General features: G+C 41.8%; 1 protein-coding gene across 2 annotated transcripts in view; it reads left to right on the top strand.

Annotated features, from left to right (window-relative positions):
• Window positions 1-26,836, top strand: part of TRAPPC11 (trafficking protein particle complex subunit 11) — a 461,933-nt gene that overhangs the window by 159,597 nt on the left and 275,500 nt on the right. For both annotated transcript variants that reach the window (XM_086962470.1, XM_086962471.1), the window contains exons 18-20: window positions 2,674-2,804; window positions 10,428-10,583; window positions 23,364-23,551. In XM_086962470.1, the coding sequence (XP_086818596.1) occupies window positions 2,674-2,804; window positions 10,428-10,583; window positions 23,364-23,551 (475 nt within the window). The remainder of the gene's footprint in view (window positions 1-2,673; window positions 2,805-10,427; window positions 10,584-23,363; window positions 23,552-26,836) is intronic.

Raw genomic sequence — 26,836 nt, forward strand, 5'->3', positions numbered from 1 at the left:
AGGACGAAGTATAGCTGAAAAAGCGAGAACTGCGGACTGCAGGTGGACGTTGGTGCCAAACCCTTCCTGCCTCTATTCCGACAATTGCGATAACCAAACTCCTACAGCTGTGCATCCTCCTTAAGTCCTGTAAGCCAATACGGGTCATCTGGACTTTCTACATAGTTTACCTTCTTTTGGTACACTACATAAAAAGCCAGCTTCCTACACAGGTAAATAACTAATTTCCCATTTCGGCATCTTCTTTTCACTAGTGGTTGTACTCTATACACAACATCAATCCGAGCTTTACCCATAATCAGAGGATCAGAGACATTCAAATTATAATTCCAAAGTTTAGGGAAGGGGCTTGGATTCCAGTTCTGATGGTTTTACACCTGGTTCCAGTACGGGGGAGATCTGTAGGGCACCATTGTGTGTTCTCTGGGAAATTGCAGCAGATCTGGCTTGGTGGAGCTTGTAGGAAAATCTTGAGCAGCAAACTGTGGCCATGGTAGTAACGGATGCCTCCATCCTTAGATGGGGCACTCACCTGCAGGAATTGGAGATAAGAAGACTTTGATTTCCAGGAGAGCTGATTCAGCACATGAATCTGCTCACACTAAGGGCAATTAATTTGCGGTCAGTTCAACCATATCTTTTGAGACTAATGCAACAGCAATGTAGTATGTCAACATGCAGGGAGGAGTGGGGTCTCATCCTTTCGTCAGAAAGTGGTGAACCTCTAGCTTTCAATACACCAGCACAGAATTTGGCTCATAGTGGACCACCGAGCAGATTCTGAGAACACCGGGGTTGCCATACTCTGGCTGCTCCATGTTGCCGATCGTAAACAGTGTCTCCATCTGCAGGTAGTCCAGTACATCTTTGCTCCCTGGACTACCCCTTAGGTGGATCTATGTGAGGCTCATAGCAAGATGCATTGCTCGCAGTTCCTGCCCCTCTGTATCTGTTGAGCCTTGCAGGATGTGTTTCACTTGAAATTTAATTTTCCTCTTCAGTATACCTTTCCTCCCATTGCCTTGAATCCTTAAGTTTTGAGGCAGATTCGCCAAGACTTGATCCAAGTCCTCCTCATTTCTCCAGATTGGCCAAGAAGGATATGGTATGCAGACCATCTTCACTTTCCTTTCGGCCCCTTCCTGTCTTCCTTTAAGGGTGCAACCTTGGAACTTGACAAATACATTTTCCCCTACTCCCTCTGTCATGCCTCAGTAGGACCTTAACTGGGTTTTGATATTCTTGAATGGGTCTTAATTCGCACCACTTTATATGGGCCAATTAAGGCTGTTGACATTAAAAACTGTTTTTCAAATAGGTATTACTTTGGTGAGGTGTGTCTGACTTGCGAGCATGGTTGTGCCCTCATACCATCTTGGTCAATACATTACTCTCCTGTTCTGTTAACCGCTCCATATCTCCTCAAGGTGCAGCACAGGCTACACTGACTGGATACAAAAAGGATGCTAAGTTTTCATATTAACTGCAACAAAAAGTTCCCTATTGATGACCAGCTCTTTGTAGGGTACGTAGGCAGCAGGAAGGGAAAAGCTATTCAAATAAGACCCTTGTTGAGGTGGATCACCTTATGCATTAATGTTTTCAAACAATCAATCAAAATTCTTTATTTCCAAGAAATACATTCTTAAAGAAATATTGTACTATACTCAGTTCATTGGTGTATACAATTACAGATATTATAAAATCAGCAATACATAACACTTAATTAAATCAGTTCGACCAACCCGTATCATCAGCCTAAAATGATGTGAATTAAAATATCTTCTCACTAAAACTCATTGAGCGATCTGCAGCCCATTATCCCACACTTATTAAAATATTTGAAAGTGCAACCATTTACCAACAACATGCAAGTCATTTCGCTAATAAAAGAGCCTTGCACAGGTCAGCATTTCATAAACTGGGCGAGACGATCCATGTTAAAAATCTCATTCGACAGATCACCATGGTATAGGTTAGCCCTAGAGGAGCATAGACGTCAAATCTCAGTTATAAAAAATAAAGTGCACGTTATCGCAATCCACAAGGGTCTCATTCAGAATGGCCTCACTAACAAACCCAATTTTCCCATCTTTCCGGTGATACTCTTTGTACCAGCAGATTCCTTACTGATACCACCCTCCTCCCTGTCTTGAAGGGTGAATAAGGTTACAAATTGTTTTGTTGTGATGCACCTCTAAGAAATTCAGGCCATTCTCATCCTTCCGCCTTGTTGACATGGAAAAAATGGATGGGAAACTGGCTTCAGGGTGTGGCGAGGAGGGCGGTGCTTTATTGTCCAGTGATGCCATAGTGGCACTGTTTCTGGGATTGATGTGGGGCCTGCGCTTCCTACTGGCATGAAAGAGCTATGGGAATGTCTCGCAAGAAAGAGCTATGGGAATGTGTCTGGACCCAGTCTAGCGTCTGGGATATTTAAAGGGTGAGGAATCTGCAGTTTGATAGGGTATCTATCAGAAAGATTGTTATTGAAGGTAAGTTACCTTCTCTTCTAGGAGTGCATTGTCAGCCGTTGGGTATGGTACAATGCTTAAGCCCCATCTACATTTTGAACTAAACTTTTGTGAAATATATTACCGAGGGTTTAAAGTATAATTTCCAAAAAATTTGTTTTAGCTCTCAGAATGACTGTAGCCTTTGCTTTCTTTTTAGTGCAATGCAAAGCCAAGTTTCTATCTCCAAGTTTCCATGTGGATGTACCTGTTCAGTTTCATTTATATCTTAAAGCTGACTGTCCTCATCCTATCCGGTTTTCCAAACTTTGCATCGGTTTCAATAATCAGGTAAACATGTCAATCTTTTTATGTTAAAATTATAATTCTATGATTTTTAGTTAGATTAATTTGGTTGTATGAGTTTTGTTTAACTTACATCCAGTGCTAGAAATTTACTGAAATTCAAATGAAACATGTTCATGTAGTGAAACTAGAGCATGGAATATATTCTTTTCAAGACATTGAGTTGGGTTCTTGTTATTTAGTTGGACTGGCTCATTAGTGTTCTACATTGCACTCTGGTGCTGCCAGGGATACATTGTAGTAGGTATAGAAGAAAACCTTGCTATATGAATTAGTGCAACCTTAGGAAGTACAATTTCTTAGATGATGATGATGATGTTACAGCTGAGTCAATATACTCCAGAATGCACATTTCCTGCTTGAAACACTGAGATGGCAATGGCCAATGTGGCAGTGCAGAGTTGAGGTACCCATCCAATCATTGACTGAGTGGGAAGAAATCCAAAGAAATTGATGCACATAAGAGTGACTTTTCATGTCCTAGTCACAGTGGCTTCCCAGCCTGCAGTGAAATATTTTGAAAGCCTCTACAAATCTATGAATGGTACGAAAAGATATTCATGGCAAAATAATACAGTTCCAAGTGTAACTTATTTTTTTTCTGTATAGACTCATATTTGAGAATTTTCCCTCACAGTGGGATGATCCCAGAAAACATTTCAACACTATTTAATTTGCTTTTTACAATTCATCAGCACATAAAATACTAATACTATGCATAAGAATGCATTTAGATGTTGCCAACAGGCCCTGTTCGTTCAAAAAGCAAGTTCTAAACCTCTGTGGTAGAGGGGGTAAAAGAATGTTTGCTGCATAACTGATTTTATATTTTTGTTGCATTACGTTCCAGCCTTCGTTAACCTATAGGCCATGCTTCGACTAACAGTTACATTTTTGTGAAGGGCGTTTTTTTAAGGAGATTTGGCTTTTTTGTGTAACTTACATCAACCAAAAGAGTACTTGAAGTACAGGCTCTCTCTTTTTCAATACCCATTTGTACGTTTCACAGCGGTAAAGTGATGCTTAAAATACAGCCAAAATTCTTCCATTTAGACTTCCGTTTCTTCTAAGATAGTCTCCAAACAGGTGGTGCTTCCAAACTGATTGTGCTCCACTGATAGAATGTTGCTCACATTGAAGCCAAAGGATTCGGATATAGCTGGGAATGGATCTAAACTCTTTAGACTCGTGAACTGGCTTTTTGTGTCTTATGCAAAAATAAACCTAGGCCAGGATATCAAAAATCATTATAGACATTTCACTGCATTCATATCTATGTAACAATGGCCCATAGACCATTTCTTCAAAGGATCACAGCCCATATAACAAAAGCTGAGAAACGCCACTATATGAAATGCAGCGTGGAAGGCGATTCTCTCATTGAGATATTTGGGACTGGTGTTGTGGAGGCATTTGTAAGCGTGGGTGAGTATCTTGAAGGTAACTCTCTTCTCAATGTGGAGCCAGTGGAGGTCTCGCAGGTGTTGGGTGATGTGTTTGTATCAAGGGATGCTGAGGACGATTCTGGCTGTGGTGTTCTATGTGGTCTGGAGCTTGCGGAGCAGAGATTTGTTGATCCCGGCATAGAGGGTGTTTCCGTAGTCCAATCTACTGGTTATGAGTGCGTGGGTGACGGTCTTTCTTGATTCTGGGGGGATCCATTTGAAGGTCTTGCGGAGGGTGTTAAAGCAGGTGGAGGTGACAGCGTTGATCTGTCGGGTCATGGAGAGGGAGGAGTCTAGTATGATGCTGAGGTTCTGGGCCTGATCCGTGGGGGGCTGCTGAGGGCGATGGGCCACCAAGTGTTGTCCCATGCAGAGAGGGTGGGTCTGAGGACCTCTGTCTTCTCCGAGTTGAGCTTCAGGCAGCTTCTGCTCATCCAGAATGTGACGGCCTTCATTCCTGAGTCAGGTGGTGAGGGGGTCTTTAGTGAGGGAGAGGATGAGCTGGGTGTCGTTGGCGTCGGATACTCTGCTGAGTCTGTGCTGCATGACGATAGCGGTGAGGGTGGCCATGTAGATGTTGAAGCGTGTGAGGCTGAGCGAATATCATTGGGGTACTCTGAAACTGACCTCTGTTAGTTTAGAGAGAAACAGGTGGAAGTCTGATTCCTTGGGTTCTGCCGGTGAGGAAGGAGTGGAGCCAGTCGATGGCGGTTCCCTGTATGCCGATGTTGTGGAATCTGGCGGTGAGAGTGCGGTGGGAGACCGTGTCGAAGGATGCAGAGAGGTCGAGCAGGTGTGGCCTTGGTCAAGGAGAGTGCGGATGTCGTCTGTAGCGGCGAGTAGGGCTGTCTCTGTGCTGTGGTTGCTGCGGAATCTGGATTGGGAAGGGTCGAGGATGGAGTTCTCTTCGATGAATTTCATTAGTTGGGCGTTCTTTTCGATGACTCTGGCTGCACAAGGGAGGAGAGAGATGGTTCAGTAGTTCTTGAGCTCCGTCGAAAGTGCTGAGGGCTTCTTGCGGAGTTGCTTGACTTCAGCACGTTTCCAGTCGGCGGGTAATGTGGTGTTTTTGAAAGAGGCATTGATGGTGTGTCGTAGCTCCGATGCAAAAGCAACGGCAGCTCTGTGGAAGATGTGCAGAGCGCAGGGTTCCTTGAGGGCTCCTGAGTGAATGCCTTTCATGGTCGATGCAGAGTCTTCGCGGTGTTTGGGGTCCAGGAGGAGATGGTAGGCTGGCTGTCGTTGCTGTGGGGAGGAGTAGGTTCGGTGTCCGGGTTCTGTTTGTTTAAGTTGTCATAGAGGATTATTAGTTTCAGGTGGAAGCAGGAGCCAAGTTTGTTGCAGAGGTCCTGGGACGGTGTGACGTCCGTGGCTTTGCTGGGGGGCTTGGTCAAGTCATGAATGATGTTGAAGAGTTCCTTGGAGTTAATGGCATTGGCGTGGATTTTGTTTCGGATGAAGGTCCTTTTGGTGGATCTGATGAGTTGGTGGTATTCTGTCATGGTGTTCTTGTATGTCGAGTTGTCTTCTGACGCTTAGCTGTGACATTTGAAGAGAAAAAAAAAATCAAAGACAGGAAAGGCATCAAACTGAACCGCATAGTGCAGAATATTAAGGTGGATGAGGAGAGAAGAAAGAGGAAGAAACAAGAAAAATCTGCCTTTCATCCATCTTTTGTAATTGTGCTTCCATGTGATAAAGACTCCCACAGAGAGCGAGAGCTACAGAAAAGAAAACACCTGGCAAACCATTGCAGCTGAGGGTGCTCAACAATGAGACCTACAAGGTTCCATTCAAATAGCTTGGCTCTGACCTGCTTGTCATCAGGCGATGGATCAGCGGTGGCTCGTCAACACCGACTGCATTCAAGATCTTTGCTGTCAAGACATTCATTATCAAAACTGAATAGATCACCGTCACTCCCATTGTCGACTGAGCAGGTAGATGGACGTCAGCCCATTCAGCTCTACAAAATAGCGCATGATGTATGTTGACTCATCCTTCTTTGACGTAGAAGAGCCCTACCTAGTTCATTGACTTTAAAAAGATGTATAAAGATGCAGACTCGTTCCTCATCAAAGAAATTTCAGAGTATATTATCACCACAAGGCTGGCCCATGTCTCCTACAAACTAATACAATCCTGACCACTCCCAGCAAGAAATGAAGAGCCAAAACTATAGTTTGTAATAGTCACCTCTTAGCCATGGCTGAAGATTCAAATCTGACCCATGCTTATTTTGGCCATTGAGATGAATAGTCCCAATTGGGGATCCAATTCAAACTTCTCTCTAGGTCTGAACGTTTCACTCATTAAGTAGGTGATGTCCATGTCTCCCCTAAGGAATAGAATCCTCTCTCTACTCATCTCCTCTAAGTATGGTGCCCACCAAAAGACAGAGATTATATGCATACTCTAGATCTCTCTCTATAACTCATTAAACAAATACATTTAACTCATCGTATATGCCTACATTTTGGCACATTTCCCTTTTAAAGAGTCTCAGTAAGACGATATCCTAACATTTTAAGGTGTTCTGACTAGAGGAGCAGTGAAATTAAACATCTCATTGGAAAGGCCACATCCAGCAGCTTCTGTCATATTAGAAATGCTTCAACTAAGATCTGCTTCTTATCCACATTTACCTCTAGTCCCGGATCTGTTAGAAATTGCAGAGGCAAAATTCTTGATCCCTTAGACATTTAAAGTGGCAGCCCTATGTCTTCTGAAAACATTTAAGCCTTGCGAGCAAGACCCTGAATTCCTTAAAATGCTTCCCAAACTGGATTAAATCAGAGTCACATCGGTCAGATAAAAGCATGCTTCAGTCAGCTGCTCCTCTGTAGGTGAGAAAACACAAGGTTGAACACAACAGGAAGAAAGATGTGTGGGACAGCCCATTGCACATATAGCATTATTTCATGGAGCTTCTGAAAGAAGGTCCTTTTGTGTCTAGCCCAGTTATAAGCACTGCAGTGGACTCATCAGAACATTTGCCAACCACCTATTGTCTTGGAATCTCGCTCAGAAGACTCTCACAACTTCGTTAATCGTCTTTGAAACCTGAGGCACACCTGAAGATTGCAAACCTGCCATTTCTCAATGAGGTACTTCAACATTAGACCAGATTACCACAGTTCAAAACAGAAAATGCTGAAACTTTGCATCGAGAGCACCATATCTGACCTCGGTGGTCAATGCCCTTTTGATCGGTTGGTCAACTCCATTTGTCTGTTTCTTTCCACCAATTCCACTGAAATCACCGGTGAACCTCAAACTATGGAATTCTAAAATGAAAGTGATTTTGATGGGACCAGATTGACTGAGGCAGTGGTGGTACCTGGACTTTCTAACAACTTGTCCCTGTTGCAACACAAACAATTGCCACGCAGACCAGATCTGTTGAGTAGACGTTTGGCCACATACAGCATCCGAGTCATCAGTCTTTGAATTTGGCTGCATAGCTCCTGAAATCAGACACTATTGGCTTTTAAATCTACCCCTTGATCCGCATGAATATCCTGAAGGAGTAACAATTCCCTTCAACAAGATCATGTTATGCCTTAAAGTGGAAATGATTTGCAGCTAGCTTCCAAACAATGGTCATGATGATGTCATACTGCCATACTTGCTTTATCGCACTAAATCAATTATAAAAATTCCATGGTAAAAGGTTTATTTGGCGACCATCACTGCTTCCAGAAGATCACTCTAACAGATATCCTTCTTTAAGATTCCTTTAGCGGAAGATTTCGAGGAAGGTCTTATGGTGGTTTTTCCTCCAATAAAAAGATAGTAACCGGCATGGGAGTTGAATTTTGTGTTATGAAAACTGATGAGCACCCCCTTTTGAAGCTATTCACAAATCACCTTTACAGCACATTTCATGTTAAACTGCTTTTTTAGTAGTAATTACGGCAGTGAGAAGGGTAAGTGAGTTATAAGAGCCAATCACTGTTTTCCATGCCTCAGGGTAGTTTTAAGAACTCCGTTTTACCCAAAATTGAAACTTCACAATTATCAGTCTATTACACTCATACCTTATTTCCTAATCCATGTACACCGGCAGAGAGAGATCTCCACTCTCTAGATGTTAGAAGAGTACTACATTTGTGTTTAGATCCGTCAAAAGATATTAGACAGACTGATCAGATATTTGTGAATTATGGTCATATTAGGCATAGTCTGGCTACTTCTAAACAATCTATTGCAAGATAGGCAGTGGCATGTATTTTCTTATATTAAAGTCCTACAAACCCTTTCCGGGTAGACCCAAGGCCCACTCCACAAAAGGAAAAACTGCCAACACAGCCTGGGTTAGACATGTACCAGGTTTAAACTTTTGCAATGCGGTGACAGAAGTAAATACATAAGTTTTTTTAGACAAAACTGTGTTAGACAAAACTGTGTAGAAATGGACTCTGAGGATAACGTTGGTCAAGAAATGTTTTGAAATCTTTTAAAATGAGAGCAGTGTCTATACAACTAATTTCCAAAGATTAGAAACATTTTACTACTGTGACCTAGCAGCCGCCTAGTAGACTTGCTGTTCTAGTCTGCACCGTAAGAATCTTCATTTAAGTTATAAACGACCAAAAGCCTCCCTGTCAGTACTTGAGCTTTGGTTATAAACGTCATTGAAATGCTTAGTTTGTAAAAAAGAACATGCTTTAGCAGGTAACTGATTGAACAATGCATTGTGGGAAGGTATGCCTCCCAGATTTTAAAAGGACGGGCCTGCTTTTTCGCTGCCCTTAATGGAAGCCAATAAAGCTATATTATTACTTTTAAGCCCGCAGAGGGGTTTGTCATGACAAATGATGTAACTTAATAAAGTTAGACATTTCACAGCAGCATTTTGAGCATCCATGAAAGAATGGCATCTCTAATAGAGTTCAATCGGACACAATGGTTGTGCATTGTAGGACTCTTCATTGAAGTAAAACAGCTGCTTGCTTGGACCTCAGCCCAACATTCCACATAGGCACTCTTCCTTGGTAATACCCTTCCCTCTGCTAGTCTTTTGAAATCATTTTTACAATTAGCATAAACAATTTTTGAGTTTGGAGTAACCAGGTTTAAATAAAGCATTTTCTGTTTTGGTGTTCTATATGCGTCGAGACACCCTTCCAGTAATCTAATCATTTCTCCTTTATCTTATGTTTCACCAAACTCTAATTCTAAGTTTTCCTTTGTGGTATTTCGAATCTTCAGCATAACATTTGCCATTACCCCATAATGCTTAGCATAACCCTTCCTGGAGTTTTTACTCCCAGGTTTCTTCTATTTATTTTTTATTAGCTGGATATTTTCATATCTAGATGTTTCTATCCCAAAGAAATGACATCACTATTGTATATTTTCTAGTATGTTGAAGAGTTATGCCTATTTTCCTAACCCTAGCGTTTATTATGGGTGCAAAAATGCACAGATTCCTAAATTATAATGGCTTTAAAAGTCCCTCATTTGTAGATAATTTCCTTTTCTTGGAACCTCTTCCTAAACACAGCTTGTAGCTATTGCATACCTTTTGTCAAGGCCATTCGTGAATGTGAATACCCAAACATTACTAAACGTGAATTTCAGCAAATTTTTATTTCATGCCCATGGACACTTTTTTGCTCCGTCCATTGGTACAGCCTCTTGTATATGACCAGTTGGAAGAAACCCAACATTTTACTGTAGTCCACAAACTTATAATAGACTTATGTTTGTGAACACCATGTGGTGCATGCATGCATACCTATTTAGTCCTTTGCTTCTTCTGTTCATGATGCTTTCATCCTCACTGCTCTGACCTGCTTAGAATATCATCTGCTTGTGAAAGGATGTTAAGGAACTAAGCGGTGAGGCAAGCAAGGAGATCACTGGGTGCAAATTTTAAGGGGTGTTTGTGAGTATCTTGAAAGGTAGTGTTTGTCCTTAAATCATGTAGCTTGAAGACATTTTCTGGTATTCTGTGTAAAGTGTCACGCTCTGTAATTCTGTTTTTTTGTTCTTTACTTACTTTAAGTTACTGCAACTTGAGGGTAACACTATTTTATTAAATCATTTGAAATTTGCTGTGTATTTTGCATGTTTATGTATGTTGGTCTGTATAAAACTCAATGGTAAAGTAATTACTCATTGACATGTAGCAATTAATTTAATGTTCTTGTTTCAGGAGTACAATGAGTACTGTGTGGTGGAACATGCGTGTCCGTCAAGTGAGAATATGGAACTGTCTCCACAAGGAACAATGTGTCTAGTCCCTGGGAAAACAAGAAAATTCACTTTCAAATTTGCTGCAAAGACTGAAGACGTTGGGAAAAAAATAGAGGTTTGCTATTGAATTTCAGGATAGTTTTTTGTGTAGATGATAATTTATTCACTTTAAATAAAAGTAACAAATTATACAGGAATCATAGCATTACATAAGTGCCATTTTTCGCCTTAACGTTGTTACTCAGGTACCCAATGAATCTGTAAATTAAGATGCCAAAATAGTGATCAATGTACGTAAGTAGAGTTTGCACACACCAGACAAAAGAGAAAATATGTGTTTAATTATCTAGCTCCTCTTCATGCTCTGGGAGTAACTCACAGATACAATCAAATTCATGGCAAGTTCTAGTAAAAAAAGTTCCCCAATTTAAATGAGCTGTTCACATTTTCAAAGTAGAGTTAATTGAACAACCTCCATCATCAGATGCTAGGTCACTTTTTGTCACATTAATAGTTTTGCAAGCGTAAAAGCCAGAACCTGGATTTTGGAAATCACATGTGTCAAAACTATGAATGCTCCTTTTAGAATGGTCTGTCTAGTTACTAAATCGGCGCTGTCAAAACAACTCCGGCCAAAATAATTAACTTTTATCCACTACAATATAATAGGATGCTATTTTTAATTTGTAATATGTGGTAACGTAAATAGAATAAGAAAACTATTACAAGATACAATTAATATATGCATATTTTTAGGTACAATTGTAGTATTTGCTTTTGAGTCTACGTTTGGAAAACTTTCAGCATTGATATCCATTGTAGATATTGCACCATTTCTCTTGCTCAGATTAAGTCTTTTCCTACTAGTTATTGCTTTTAAATGAGTATGATGTCTTGAGCGATATAACAGGCTGTACAGTCAGTCCCTCCCATCTTGCATGCCTCAGTATTGACCATTTGGTGTATTGATGTCTGTCAAGTACTGTACCAAGAAGAATAGAGACTCCATATTTCTGCATTGAGTTATCCCATCTATGGTCAGACTTGGGTCTTCCAAGCTTTGCTAAAGGCAGAATGAAGTGTTTTTCCTATTTACTTTACCTTTCAGACCCTAAAGAGAAAGAATGCACCATTTACCATTTGATTGCAGTGTCAAGAAGGGCCACCATGTGTCCTTGTCTCGTCCTTTCTCCAGGGGGAAAGTGGTTTTCTAGTGATACCTGCTATGCTGCTCTTGTGATTGGACACTTGTATTGTAGTTTTGCTTTTCAAGGGATGATTACACTTTGAGTTTATTGATGGAAGTGGAAAGCTGAAGTCTGTCGCCTCCTTTCCATCCCAATGCACTTCCACCCCAAAAAATATTTTGCTACAGTTGTGAATAAAGTATTTACTGAAAGGACAGCACTTTACCTACAACACATCATTTTAGTATTGAATTTGTTTTAGCAGTATTTTGCACATGATTGTATCAAACATGTTAACTCTGTACAATCAAGCTCTCTCGACAGCTTTTATGTTTTGTATTTGAGAGCACAGTGGTGTGTCAAATCTGTATTGGTAAAGTTCTGACAAAAGGATACGAACAAAACACCACATTATACCATGACTCCTGCCTGCCTCTTCTCTTTTTCCTCCAAATACTTTCTTAACCATCTTTATTCTCATCTCTTCTTAATTCTTGCCTCCCAATGTCCTGCGGTCTCTACTGTCATGTTTATCTTCTCATTACTCGCTCTCTTCCCTCATGCCTCTCCTCTTGGTCCAATTTATTCCCTGCGGCTGCTTTTCAGCCTTCCTCCTTCTTATCTCTGCTCTGATATTTCCCTTATTCCTGCCTCACATCTGTTTTCCCATCTGACATTTTTGTCCTCTTTCCTTCTCTTGGGCTTTTTCTCATGCCTCTCATTAGTCTAATACTATATCCTGCTTTTTCACTTCCTCTTCCTTCTATTTTCCATTCATTCTCTACTGCCACTGTTCCATAATCTCATTCATGCTAGCAGGTGCACTGATTTCTTATGAATACTAACTGCACATTACTCACCATAAAATATCTAAATCTTAGGTGCCAGACTGGATCCGGAGAATTTTGTGGCAGTGCTCCTGTGTGCTGGTAACTAGCAGCATGTGGCATATATGCGCCACCCCTGAACGCTGGTGTCCGTTTCTTTTTATTCCTGCACCTTCCAACGCAGTTCTGCATCTCCACTCCCGACTTAGTCAGTCTTTTAGTGACACCAAAACATTTCAACAGTGTACTAGCGAGCAGTGTCTCCACCAAAAACAGAATTCAAATCATGCCATGCCTCCTGGAAACAGATATCTGCCACAGACCTGCACAAGGTGTGCCTTTGGTGCTTGGGCTTTAGACACAGCTCTTGTTGTGTGATACATGTGGTTCAATGAGCGTGAAGGCGATTTGAGACCCGGAGGCAAGTTTTACGTCTCCAAACACAAGAGGTTGCAGTTTTCACACAGACCCCACACCTGCTCCAAGTCGCAGGCATCATCCCGAGCCCATTCCAATTATCGTATTATCATTTCACTTCCTACTTGAACTACTTCAGTAAATTCAAATACAAGCTCAGAAAGTGAAGTGGGATACAACCTCATCCCACCTCTCTGAATCCAAATAGAAGGCGCAAGGGCATCAAGATATAAGTCGTACATAGTTGAGGGCACTTGCCACGGAACAGATTCCTTATTTGGGTCGCCATGGGCTTCCAGGTCTGTCATCAATCCCGGATCAGATCCAGGCCTTCATAGAGGCCATGCTGTATATTTTAAGTATGCTTCCGGTTTCCTTTAGTGTGCCTTTGGGCCCCACAGAACTGTAAGGTCTTGTGGTAGGGTTATTGCTAGCACACATGTCCCAGATGCGATCTGTCCCCGTCGGAACTGTTTTGGGCCCTTACTGACTCCGGTACAGACTTTCACCCTTGCCCGAAATTCATACTGGTTGCTGCTGCTACAATAACAGTCCTGACACCGATGGATGATCCGGTGCAGATGCCTATGTCGGACCCCAAACTGGCTTAGGCGTGAGCCTGACTGATGTTGTCCTATGAAATTACTAAATGACGGTTGGCTTGCACCGTGATTCCGAACACTTTCCCTCTACTATATTGTAGCTACTAATGCTCATTTGTAGTGGTGGTCCGAGGGGGGCAGCCAAGGTACTAAAATTACTGCTACCTTCCCTTGAGGTTGGGAACTTCAACATCTGAGCCCTCGTTTAAGGATGCCAGCACAGATACTCTGATGGCTATCTTGTCAAAACCATGTTCTTGTCCACCAATTAATTGGCTGGTGGACAGAAGCAATGGGCAAGTGTATTGTGATCTAGATTTTCTCATCAAGCAGCCTGCTATTGAAGGTCTCATTGAACAGGCCTTGACCAGACAATGGTCCCACAGATAGAGAATCTGTTAGATCTGGGGGGTCTCTAGTTGGCTATGGTATTCACCTTTTGTCCAAATAGAGACCCTTAATTCTAATTCAGGATAAGAGGATTACACTCATTAAAAACCCCTGCTCAACCCCTTGGTAGCTTGGCACGAGCAGACAGGCTTGTCTCAGAGGCAGTGTGTTAAGTATTTGTGAATATACACAGTAATACATTGTTATGTTATGTTATGTTATTTATTATTTAGTATAGCGCAACGGTTACTCAAAAAGAGAATCCCGGCGCTTTAGGTAAGGTGAAACTGGTTTCAGAATAACACATTGAAAACTCTACAGATGGACACAACACAGGTTTTATAAAAATTAAGTATTCTTTATATAGACTTAAACACAAGACCACAAACAACAAAAATTCACACTACTACACTTAAGATTACTTAAAAGATGATTCAAGTTGCTTAGTTCAAGTTGATAGTAAATGCGACAAAGTTCTCAACAAAGCACCTGGATGCGTAACGCAAAGTAAACAAAAGGCTCGCAAAAGGGGAGATGCTTCGGTTCTGTGACCCGGGGGGAACGGTTGCGTCCTTCCTCAATGCTTGCGCAGAGTAGGGGACTCGTCGTGAGCCTTACCGGTGTGGAGGTGATGCGTAGATTCTCGGCCTGGGGGCCCGTTGCAGTGTGCAAGATGGCGCCTTGATGCGATGCGACGATCAAGTTGCGATGCGGGACGATTGCGCCCTTGATGCTGCGATGACGCCCTGGCGGCCTTGCAACAACTTTGTACTTTGGAGCCGCGACAGACCCTGCGACACGCTTCTCCGGGGAAGACATGGCGACTTTCACAATGGCGTCACCCTTCTCTGGTGATGTGACAGCAGGCAGCTTCGATGAACACACGCTTCCAGAGAGATGCGACGTAGGCTCGCTTCTCCGGCGTTGCGATGATTTCAGCTGCGGCGGCGACACACTTCTTCTCGATGCGTTGTGCTTCCAGCTCCGAGTGGCACACAAGTGACTGGAGTCAGAATTCCCAGCAAGGAAATTCAGGAGGGAGCTGGAGGTGAAGTCTTTTGCCCCTGAGACTTCAGCAGGAGGCAAGCACAGTTCAAGCCCTTGGAGAATATTCTGTAGATGAAAGTCCTTACAAAGTTCCTTCTCCTTTCCCTTGGCAATGAAGAAACCACTGCAGGCCAACCTAGCAAACAGCACACTGGCAGAGGGGCAGTCCAAACTCCTGCAGCTTCCTTGGTTCTTCTCCTTGGCAGAAAGGTTTATTATTCCAGAAGTGATCTAATTTCTTGGGATCAGGGTCCCAATATTTATACCCCAAAATCCTTTGTTCTCTGAAGGCAGAGAGGCCTCTGCCTAGTCCAAACCAGTTCCTGAGCACTTTGTTTACATGACTTTCTTCTTCCTTTTACTGTGCAGGGCAAAGACATCAGACGCCCCACAAGAGGTGGAGCCAGCACAGTGGAGGGAAGATTCAGCTCTGGAGCACTCTGTTAACATGATTCCTCCTCTCCTTTCACAGTGCAGGGCAGAGACATCAGAAAAGCCACAGGAGGTGGAGCCAGCATTGTAGAGGGAAGGCCCAGCGCTATTCAGGTCACAGGTGCAACTCCTTCCTCCCATCTAGATGCAGATCTCTCTATTCACCACCGGGCTGCCCCAGCCTGTCTCCTGGAATCCCCCAGCCCTGTCACTCACAAACCCAGACAAGGAATACACTACCCAGTAGAGGCAGGCCTGGATATTAGGCAAGAAAATAACTACTTTCTAAAAGGGGTATTTTCAAACACAGAATATTAAAACCAACTTTACTAAAAGATGTATCTAATTATTCTGAGTTCAGGCATACCAAACTCTAATTTCTACCATGTTCCCTGAGTCATTTAGGATTATAAGAATGTAATAATCTAACTGCCCATTCTAACCTATAGCGAACAGGTAGCCTTCAATAGTGAAAAACGAAAATGGCTGTAATTCACTATTAGACCATGCTACACACATCAGAACATGTCCTGCCTTATACTTACAATGCACCCTGCTCTTGGGCCTACCATAGGGGTGACTAATATGAAGCAAAGGGAAGGTTTAGGGACTGGCAAGTGGGTGCACTTGGCCAAGTCGACATGGCAGTGCTAGACTGCATACAGGCCTTGCAATGACAGGCCTGACACACACTTTACAAGCTGCTTCTGTGGGTGTCACAACAAGTGCTGCAAGCCTACCAGCAGCATTTGATTTACAAGCCCTGGGCAAACATGGTGAACTGTAATAGGGGCTGACAGATAAATCAAATAACTCAATCATGGAATAGCAAATTAGTACATTAATTTAACATAGGGAGCACTTGCACGGTGGCACTGATTAGCAGTGGCACAGTGCCCAAAGCATAAATCCAGCGGAAACATATCAAAAAGGAGGAGGCAATCCATCAAAATGGGAGGGAGACTTACACCAATGATGCCAGGTCTAACAGAATCTATAAGGATTGTTGCCTTTGGCAAACACATTTCCTGTGCCACCCTGGCACTGTTATCCATAAAAGAACCTGCCTGTTGGGCTGATACGCACGTGCCATTTGGAACATGGCCAGTGAGATGCAAACAGCAGGCCTTTCTGGCACAGACTGTTCTTGATGGACAGGATGTGGCCAAGTATCTTTTTCGCAAGGGTTTGGATACCACTGATTGCATTGACAGGCAGGGGTTCCAGGATTGGACATTCCTGAATGGTGTCTCTCTGACGATGTATAGGTTTTGCTAATAGATATACTCCTTGATTGGTCTCACTTCTTTGGAGAGATGGTAGACTTTGCTTTTGAACACTTTAAAGACAGCAAAGCTAAAGCAGGTCTTTTGGGCTTTTGTCCCCTGCCAAACTGTTTACTCACCAATTCAGGAAATTCAGAGATGTGGTTCCTGCAGACACTGTGCAGGCCATTAGGGGCATCAGTCCTTTAACTCCTCTTTCCACACCTCAGCAGCTAACAGTCTGCTTTAGTTTGCTCTCAGTGGAATGTGCCCATGCAGCGGAGGACAGGACCCAGCACTTCCTCCCAGGTTTCTCTTCTCCCCAGTCCCCCCCACCCACTCCCAAAATATCCTTCTGCACCAGAAGAGTTTCAGAAGAACATCTGGCCATCCTGCTACAGGAGATAAGCCTGTTATTTTCCAAAGCTGCCATTAATGGAGTACCGCACTCGGAGGTAGCAAGGAATTTTTGTTCCCACTACTTCTCATCTCGACAAAAGGAATTGGGCCTCAGGCCTATCTTGGACCTCCGACCCTTAAATCTCTTCCTACGGAAGGGCAAATTTAAAATGCTCACATTGGTTTAGCTCTGGACCAGGGAGACTGCATGGTGTCCTTAGACCTGCAGGACACTTATTTCCATATACCAATCCTGCAGACCCACAGGTTTTACCTGTGATTGAAGGTGGGCCAAGAGCATTTCCAGTTTTCCGTACTCCCCTTCGGCCTCACTAGTGCCCCTTGGGTGTGGATGAAAATGATGGCGATCGTCTCTGCCCATCTTTAAAGATCAGTAGTTCCTGTATTTCTGTACCTAGTTGATTGGCTTTTAAAACAAGAGTCACAGCAGGCAGTTATGGACCACCTTCAGAGAAGGGCAGCACTTCTAGCATTGCTGGGGTTCACTATGAATTAGCCAAAGTCCCACCATACTTCCATCACTAAAGGCTACACGCCGCGAAGGACACCAGGAATACTTTCCGATAGTTGCTATGCCGGACTAAGGACGTATGGTCTATTGTGATCTTCTTTTTAAGTCACGTTTCTGTTACTGACGTACCGCTACAATTGGACTACTACTCCAAAACACTCTTGAATTCTAAGGATATTTCTGGATACTAGTAAATCTAAAGTTTACGAGTATGATGATTATGATGACTTTTTCTTTTGCCCTGATGAAGTCTATGGCTTACAGTCGTATAGACAAAACACTTGTCGGCATGGTCTGTGGCTTGGACAATAAGTGTTAAGAAGATGGATAACATGGATGTACAACTTAAGAGCTTGGAATAAAGCAAGAAGAAAATACTAAGGATTGACATTTGGACTTTATTTGTTGCTTTTATTATTGTGCTTTCTGTTCAAGTTGCCAACTGTTATTCATTATTTCTGTACCTCATTGATTGGCTTTTGAAACTAGGGTCACCGTAGGCAGTTATGGACCACCTTCAGTCCAGCACTCCTAGCATCGCAGGGGTTCACTATGAATGAGCCAAAGTCCCACCATAATTCCTTCACTAAAGGCTTCCGTTCATTGCGGGCTTCTGGATACAGTTGAGTTCAAAGCTTTTTTTCTGCTTCATTGTGTCCATGACATTCAGGCTATGATCCTGACGATTCAGGCTGACTCCTGGATCCAGGTGAGAGTAGCTATGAGACCTCTTTGCCTCGTGTATCCCCCCTGTGAGCTCTGCCAGGTGACCCTACTTATGAGTTCCTATAGTGGAACTTAAAGACCGAGTGGACCCAACATCAAGACAGCCTTTCCAACACTATCCAAGTCTCTGAGGAGACTGCCTGCAACCTGCACTGGGGACTGATTGATCACAATCTGTTCTGCAGCAGACCATTGTCCCTTCTCCTCCCAGACCTTAAATTGGTGACATTTATATTGTTGCTTGGTTGGGCGTGTCATCTGCAGAGGTGGAGTGCAGAGGCATATCTTCTCTAGTGGAGAGCCAACTCGACTGGAGCACAGCTATATGAATACACCTTTGTCCGAGTCTTCAAAAAATACAAAATAACATGCCAGCCACCTTCTGGCCTCTTGACAACTGCACATTAATCTTGACCTGCTGCATTCCATAATATTTGAGTACATGTACCCACGCTCTGCTGCACCAGTGCATCTCGGTCCTTCAGTGAGCGGGAGATTGCCGGTCATTAAGTGAATGAGACATTTTGCTATTAAAACAGTCTGTTGTTATATATGTTCATCATATAGTTCACAACTCTTAATTGCCATAATCCACTATCATACACCAACACCTGGCTACGTAGCAAGGATACACCCTCAGTATGTGTTACAGAAGTATAATAATCTATATAAAACAGGCACTATGCCTTGCAATACACAGAGATACATTCCCAAGTCAGGAAAAAGCTAACTTTAATATCAAATGACTAGAGAACTATAGAATTGTCATCAGATAAACATTGTCCAGCCTTTACAAAAACAAATTGGGTGAAGGAGACCAATATTACCTTGGTACTAATCGATGGTAGGAATTAGTTAATCACCAGAAGAATACATTAGGATTATAAAACAGTGTGAGAGGAAAGCCGGTTGCATGGGTTGGGCCATAATATTGTTAGTGTAATCCCAATATAAATAAATCTTCACAGAATTTATGGACGTGCCTCACTGCAGAGCTTTTTACTTGGATGGAATCATGCCTGCGACAAGTGACATATAAAAGAATCCGTAAAAAAGAGCTTGTTTTCCTGCCCTATGTAGTGATCTATTTTTATTTGCCCCTCTAGTCATTCTGATAAGAGATATTAAGGCCCTGAACTTTGTTTGTATTTCGTTTTTAATCCATGGAAGGTATATATTTATCGTAGTCCTGAAGAAGGTGGAACTTACAAATAAATTCCACCAAAACGAATTTACTAATTACTGTGGCACAACCTACAGTCCCTGGACATTCCTATATAACTTAAAGCAAATTCATAGAGGATCAGTGATATGTGTGGTAGAGGTGTTTATGCTGAAAGGCAGATTGATTTGTCTTAGAAAAATCTTCAGTTTCCTTTGTGGTTATGTGTAGTATATGTTCTCATTTTATGTATGTGATATTTTAATGCAATATATATACAATTTTTATCTGGTTAAAATGATATATTTTCCGTTCATTTCATATTCACATTAGCTTTTTTCTGATTTTGGGTTCTGACTTTGGGTTGCGGGACAGAGTGCCTGTGTAGTACAGGAAATTATAAGCCTGTAATACACACTGAGGAGAGTGTTGATATATTTGTTTAATAACCCTTGGGTTTGAGGGGTTACCTTTTTTATTCTACTTCTAACTTTTTTATTATACTTCTAACTTCCAGCCTTGTATATGTGTCACTTAGAGTTTTTCTGTTGTTGGATTAGGTCTTAGACTTTCTCTTGCACTTATGTCTCCTTACTCCCCTTCCCATCATCCAGTTTCTCAATTGTTTTGGTCCAGAGACTCTGAATTTGGCCATATGCAAATAATGTACAAAGGTGGAATCCTAGAATGTACATTTTGAGGGAATTATTCACTCAAAAAGGTGACCTAAAACTAGATAGTGAGGACCATTGACACAAATGGTCAGTTTGTAGCTCTATTAATATTGCCATTTTTCAATTCGTATCTCCTTCTTATCTGAGACCATTTCTTTCATTGCCAGTATTTGCAAATATTTCAACTTAAAATGGGCCATGTAGGGCACACATGAGGAGATACCAGCATCATGAAGAATGTATTAACATCTTTGAACTACAATATCCCTTTGTTAAACATTGAATGAAATGAAGGTGAGGAGGTTCGGTCTATAGAATACAACATTTCAGACAAGATGTTAACTAGAAAACTGAAGACCGTATTCTGGTCTTTCTCCTGGAGGATCTGTGCTCCTGGACCAAACAGTTTATATTTGTGTGTCTCTTTTCACTCTAGTTTATTTAGAGATGAACAGCAAATCAAGTGTTAAAGAGATCCCCCTGGAAATATGAAATCTCAGAAAGCCAATACCTTATGGATTAGATTTAAAAGTCAGCATGGGCACAGTGTGCATTCCTCCTGAATTGTGGATGACCTCTCTAAGCTGTACAGATGCGGAACTCCCCACCATTCATGTTCTATTCCCATTAAATATTCTTCTAGATCACGCCCATGATATGTGACCCATACATACTTAGTGTTAGTAAATAAACTGATATTGTCTTATAACTGTTGGTGGGTGTACACGAACAGTCATCACTCTTAGCAACATCCTATTTCTCAAGTTTAAATAGAATTAACATTTTGCGAATGTGTTGCATTTTTCTCAACACACATGTATATAAAATATTTATATACTGTTTTATGATAAGGAGCCCCAGCCCAATAAAAATCAAGGTGAAAACCATTGTTAAATAATAGCAATGCATTGTTGTACATTGAAAATCCAGTTTTATTTCATGAAAATAGAAAGGCATTGTCATTTACAATGCCAAAAGCTCAAACTCACGTAAATGCGAGACCTGTTGCATTGAAATGCTTGTTTCTTACACTGTTACGCAAATTCTGAACTGTAATCCAACTAAATATAGCACACCCATATGCCTATTTACATATTTTACCACTTAGAGTAGTATTTGCGCTCTAATAAATTATACATTATTTTTAATATTGTACTGTATCGCTTTTTAAGTGGTCAACATTATAGGTATTACTATTTACCTAATGTATTGTACTCACCGTTAGATTTCAAAGTTTTGCCTTAGGTCATCTCATATTATAACCCCAAACCGATTGCTCAATGCAATTATGCTTTGATTATTCGTACTATATAATTATTTTTATTTGGTACGAATCTTGTCTCCAAATATCGTCCATCCTGCCTTGGAGATTCCCCTACTTCTTGCCAGTTATATACAGCTATTGAGATATGAGTCTCCCTGCTCAGGCCTATTGTTGTACAAAAGGCAAATTTTCTTTGTGTGCAGAAAATGAGGGATCCTTACACTTTAGCTGCGCCTCGTGACCGCTTATTTGAGAGCATTTAATGCACATAAAGGCTGCCAACTTTTAGCCTCAAGTAATGAACCACTGAACCCCCCCCCCCCCCCCCCCCCCCCCGCCGTCTCCTGTGTGTTCCCCAGTCTTTTGGTCACATCTTCAAACTGTTGGTTACATGAATTAGTCATACGGCTGCAATTTGGTCCAGGGTATTGAGGCATAAAACATGACTCTCAGTATTTCAAGCTCCCTTCCTAACTGTCCTCAGTCCATCATGCTGAGTAGATGCAGACATTTCCTTTCAGGCTCTCAACTTTTGTCACCTGGGGCCCCTTGCTCCCTGCACCTAGTGGTTTATGTCCTCCAATCCTACAGTGCAGTCGTATTCTTTTTTCGTTCCACCTCCTTTTATGACTTAATCTCCCTCTTGTGTTTCTACTATTATATGATGTACTCAGAGGACACCCAAGCCTTATCCTCCCTTTTCATCCCTCACACCTTACCTCCAGCCACACATATCTAAATGCCTCTGGGCAGTTCTTCGCTGAATGGCTCCTCACTCACTCATGCTGAACTCTTTCAAACACCTTCACCCTTGCCTTTTACCAAACAGAATCTACTTTCTCTCTTACATCCCCTCTGTGTTTGAAATGCTTTTTTACCACCACATCATCCAGCTGTTACTTTTTAAATATAAGACAGTGTCACCCACATATCCATTTCCACATAGCCAAGGAACTGATCACTTCATTGAGCCTCACCAAATTGTACTATTTCAGTACTTTCCTCGTGGGTCCTTAATTCCTCTTCTTTATTTTCCCTACTGGCCTACATCTTAACTTTCGTTTTATGTTCCCTATAGTCTTTTCCAGACATAGCCCATCCTTTTCCTGTCGCCATCAGATTGCCGGGCCTTCAGCCAAAGACAAAGGCTAGGGCAAGCTATAGATCCTTGTTGTTAATCCTTTCACGTCTGGGTACTTTATATATCTTTATCCGGTATGGTATAAACTGCGACTAATTATGGCAAAGATGAATGGACTATTATTTATGGACACTGTTTATATTAACTGAGTTATGTGCAATGGTTATATGAGTGCCTCCCCAGTATTACTACTAGATGTTCTTATTCTACTTATGCTATTGTGGGATAACATTAAGTAGCTGAATAATTTTGCAACTGGGTTCTGGAAGATATGCTTCTGGTTCTTTAGAAATGTAGAAGTGAAACAATTTAGGATTGTGGTGACAGTTGACAGAGCTCTTATTTGTAAATTCATCTTGCTATAAATGTGTGATGCATGCTCCTACACTCGTGCGTAAATAAAGTTACATGATTGTTCCCACACTGCACAGTTTCTACTATACAAACAACACTGCCCACATCGACCTCACTGCATCCCCTTTTCTATATTTCCATAGAATAGTGGTTACTACTCGATCGCCTCCTCTCTTACTCCGCTTTACTTCAAATTCACACAAGTGTGTGTGTAGTGAGAAAAGAATCATAGCGCACCTCTAGTCTTTACACACAATATTAAAACATTTCAGATGAACTCTGCATAACCGTCCAGTGGAGTAATATAACCATTCTGCAAATTTATTTTAGTAACTACAATGCAATATAATAAAATGCAACATTATTACAACTTTGTACTCCAACGAAAGGAGATCCATTGTTGTGTAGTCACCTAGCTATATTTTGAAATTAAATCAAGTTGCCGCTAGACCATTTACATTAGATGTTTGTTCCAGATCACCTCGGTAGATCTCATTCTGGGCAGTGAGACGGGCAGGTGTGTGATTCTGAACTGGAGAGGTGGTGGCGGAGATGCTGCATCTCCGCAAGAAGCACTGCAAGCAGCTCGTTCCTTCAAACGGCGACCCAAACTCCCTGACAACGAAGTGTTTTGGGACAGTATAACCATTCAAGCAAGTACAATGTAAGTGGAAAATAAAATAACAATTTGATTTTGTATATTGTACAAGAAGTGTGTATTTGTGTGTGATTTTTCACTAGACTTACCATAGAAATGGGGGTTTTCCACTTTTATTATACTTTTGGAAATGCTGAAACACTTTACATCAAAAATGTATAGTTTGTCTGCATATTAAGTGTTTTTTGGAGAATGTAACTGATTTCATATATTATGTGTCTGAGAAAAATAGGAACCTACATGTAACCAGCATGTGCAATGCAATAGTTCTCTCATTTCCACAAGTTTAAGCTATTGGCATTGTAAATGACAATGCGTTGTATTTATGTTTGAAAATCCAAAACATAAATAAAAGGCATTGTCATTTACAATGCCAAAAGCTCAAACTCACGTAAATGCGAGACCTGTTGCATTGAAATGCTTGTTTCTTACACTGTTACAATAATTCTGAACTGTAATCCAACTAAATACAGCACACCCATATGCCTATTTACATATTTTACCACTTAGAGTAGTATTTGCACTCTAATAAATTATACATTATTTTTAATATCGTACTGTATCGCTTTTTAAGTGGTCAACATTATAGGTATTACTATTTACCTAATGTATTGTACTCCCCATTAGATTTCAAAGTTTTGCCTTAGGTCATCTCATATTATAACCCCAAATCGATTGCTCAATGCAATTGTGCTTTGATTATTTGTACTATACAATTATTTTTATTTGGTACGAATCTTGTCTCCAAATATCGTCCATCCTGCTTGGCGATTCCCCTACTTCTTGCCAGTTATATACAGCGATTGAGATATGAGTCTCCCAGATTAGGCCTATTGTTGTACAAAAGGCACATTTTCTTTGTGTGCAGAACATGAGGGATCCTTACACTTTAGCTGCGCCTCGTGACCGCTTATTTGAGAGCATTTAATGCACATAAAGGCTGCCAACTTTTAGCCTCAAGTAATGAACCACTGAATCCCCCCCCCACCCCCGTCTCCTGTGTGTTCCCCAGTCTTTTGGTCACATCTTCAAACTGTTGGTTACATGAATTAGTCATACGGCTGCAATAATTGATCCAGGGTATGGAGGCATAAAACATGTCCCCATATAGTTACAGCACCGAAAACAATCACCGCGCCCCTGAAGAAGCGCAAAGGTCATCTTCACATCTCCGGTCTGCCGCCTATCAAATGTGCTTTGCAGCAATGAGTGGGGTGGAGATCAAAATAGTGACTTGCAGCTAAGTTGTTGGTTTCTGCCCTTTGGTAGCATCCCCTTGGACCCCAAGGGTCCTTAATAGCGGTAGCTCTGTAGCAAGCTTCTGCCAAAACCGCACACGGTGGTCGCCCTACATGCTCCAGCAAGCCTCCCCTTAATTAAGTCAAGCAGATTCTTGAGAATCTGCTGGTGTCTGATGTCCTGCCAATGACCTGGACCGACCATCACCTGGTTTTAGCCACGATACAAATTAACAAAACAGCTACCGGAACAATACCAGTACCAAAACAAGAAACATTCAAAGTATGGAGAGACATCAACATTCCCAGCTTTAAAGACGCGTTGGACAATTCAAAGCCCACGCTGTCTAATAACCCAGAAATCGCCACCAAACAATATCAAGCATGGCTGGACCAGGCCGTCAATGAATTAGTCCCTAAAAAAAGGATGTCTAGAAATAGAAGGTCCCCTTCAGCCCCATGGTATACAATGGAACTTAAAAAACTTAAACAACAATGTAGAAATCGAGAGAGACAATGGAGGAAAAACTATGACAACGGAAATAAAAAGATATACACAGAGCTTCTAGCCCAATATAAGCTCCTGATTATCGAAACTAAGAAAAAATATTATACTGAGCAAATTGAAAGTGCGAAAAATTCAAACCAGAAGCTTTTTGAAATAACTAAACAGTTGGCCGGATGCGTCCCAGATTTGACCCCCCCATGTTCACAAAACTTCTGTGATTCATTGGCCACATTCGTTTTCAATAAAGTGAATAACATTTTCTCAGTATTCAATCTCGGCGATAATCAAAATATTGAAAAAATAAATACCCCTTCCCCAAGCAATAACTTATCCTGCTTTGCTGAAGTCACTGAAGATCAAATCCAGGACATTGTCAAAACCATTAAATCAGGATCGGCTTTAGACCCCTGTCCTCTTCGCCCATTTATGGATACGGTGACGCCAGTTATAACCCAAATATGCAATATAATGTTCCGTACAGGCATTTTTCCCACCCAACTAAAAAAGACCTTATTAAAACCTCTCCTGAAAAAGCCCGGCCTCGATAAAACCGACCTGAAAAATTACAGGCCTATAGCCAACCTACCGCTTCTCGCGAAAATAGTGGAGAAGGCCATGAACACCCAACTTACGGAATTCATCGAGCAATACAACCTGCTTGATGAAACACAATTTGGATTCCGTAAGTTTCATGGGACTGAAACCGCACTTATAAAAGCAGCAGACGATATCAGACTAATCAGAGACCAAGGTGGTACAGCACTATTGGTGCTTCTAGACCTATCAGCCGCCTTCGACACGGTTGACCACAAGATTCTTGTCAACCGTGTCGAAAAAATGGGCGTGCAAGGCCAGGCAAAAAATCTACTGGCATCCTTTCTGACGGAGAGATCCCAGGCTGTGACCTTGGGTCAATTTGAATCGGCTGAATTATCTCTACCATGTGGGGTACCTCAAGGTTCATCCCTTAGTCCGACACTTTTTAATATCTATGTGTCGGACCTCGCAAAGACCATCAAAGCGCACGGGATGAACCTTACCTCCTATGCAGATGATACTCAGCTAATTCTGGGTATCAGAAATGATGGAGAAACAGTAGCGGAGAGTTTCAAAGCAGGTATGCTGGCCATAGGACAGTGGATGGCGGCAAACTGCTTGAAAATTAACTCTGATAAAACTGAGGTGGTCACTTTTGGCCGTCTTAGTCCTAGCTGGTCCCCAGTATGGTGGCCGTCATCTTTTGGAGCCGTGCCTGAACCTGCCACAAAAGTACGGAATCTGGGCGTCATCTTTGATGACAACCTAAATTTTATGGCACATGCCAATCAGACTGCCGCCACGGCATTCTACAAACTACGCCTAGTCAGGAAGATTCTCCCTTTTCTACCTAAAAATGTTGGCAAGACACTTGTCAGCGCCCTTGTTTTGTCAGCACTGGATTATTGTAATGGCTTGTTTGCCAGTGCCCAAGCAAGGGTCATCAAGAAACTGCAGGGAATCCAAAATGCGGCAGCCAGACTACTTTCAAACACCCCTAAATTCAAG

The sequence above is a fragment of the Lissotriton vulgaris genome, chromosome 3_1 (genome assembly GCF_964263255.1).
Source record: "Lissotriton vulgaris chromosome 3_1, aLisVul1.2, whole genome shotgun sequence".
Lineage (NCBI taxonomy): Eukaryota > Metazoa > Chordata > Amphibia > Caudata > Salamandridae > Lissotriton > Lissotriton vulgaris.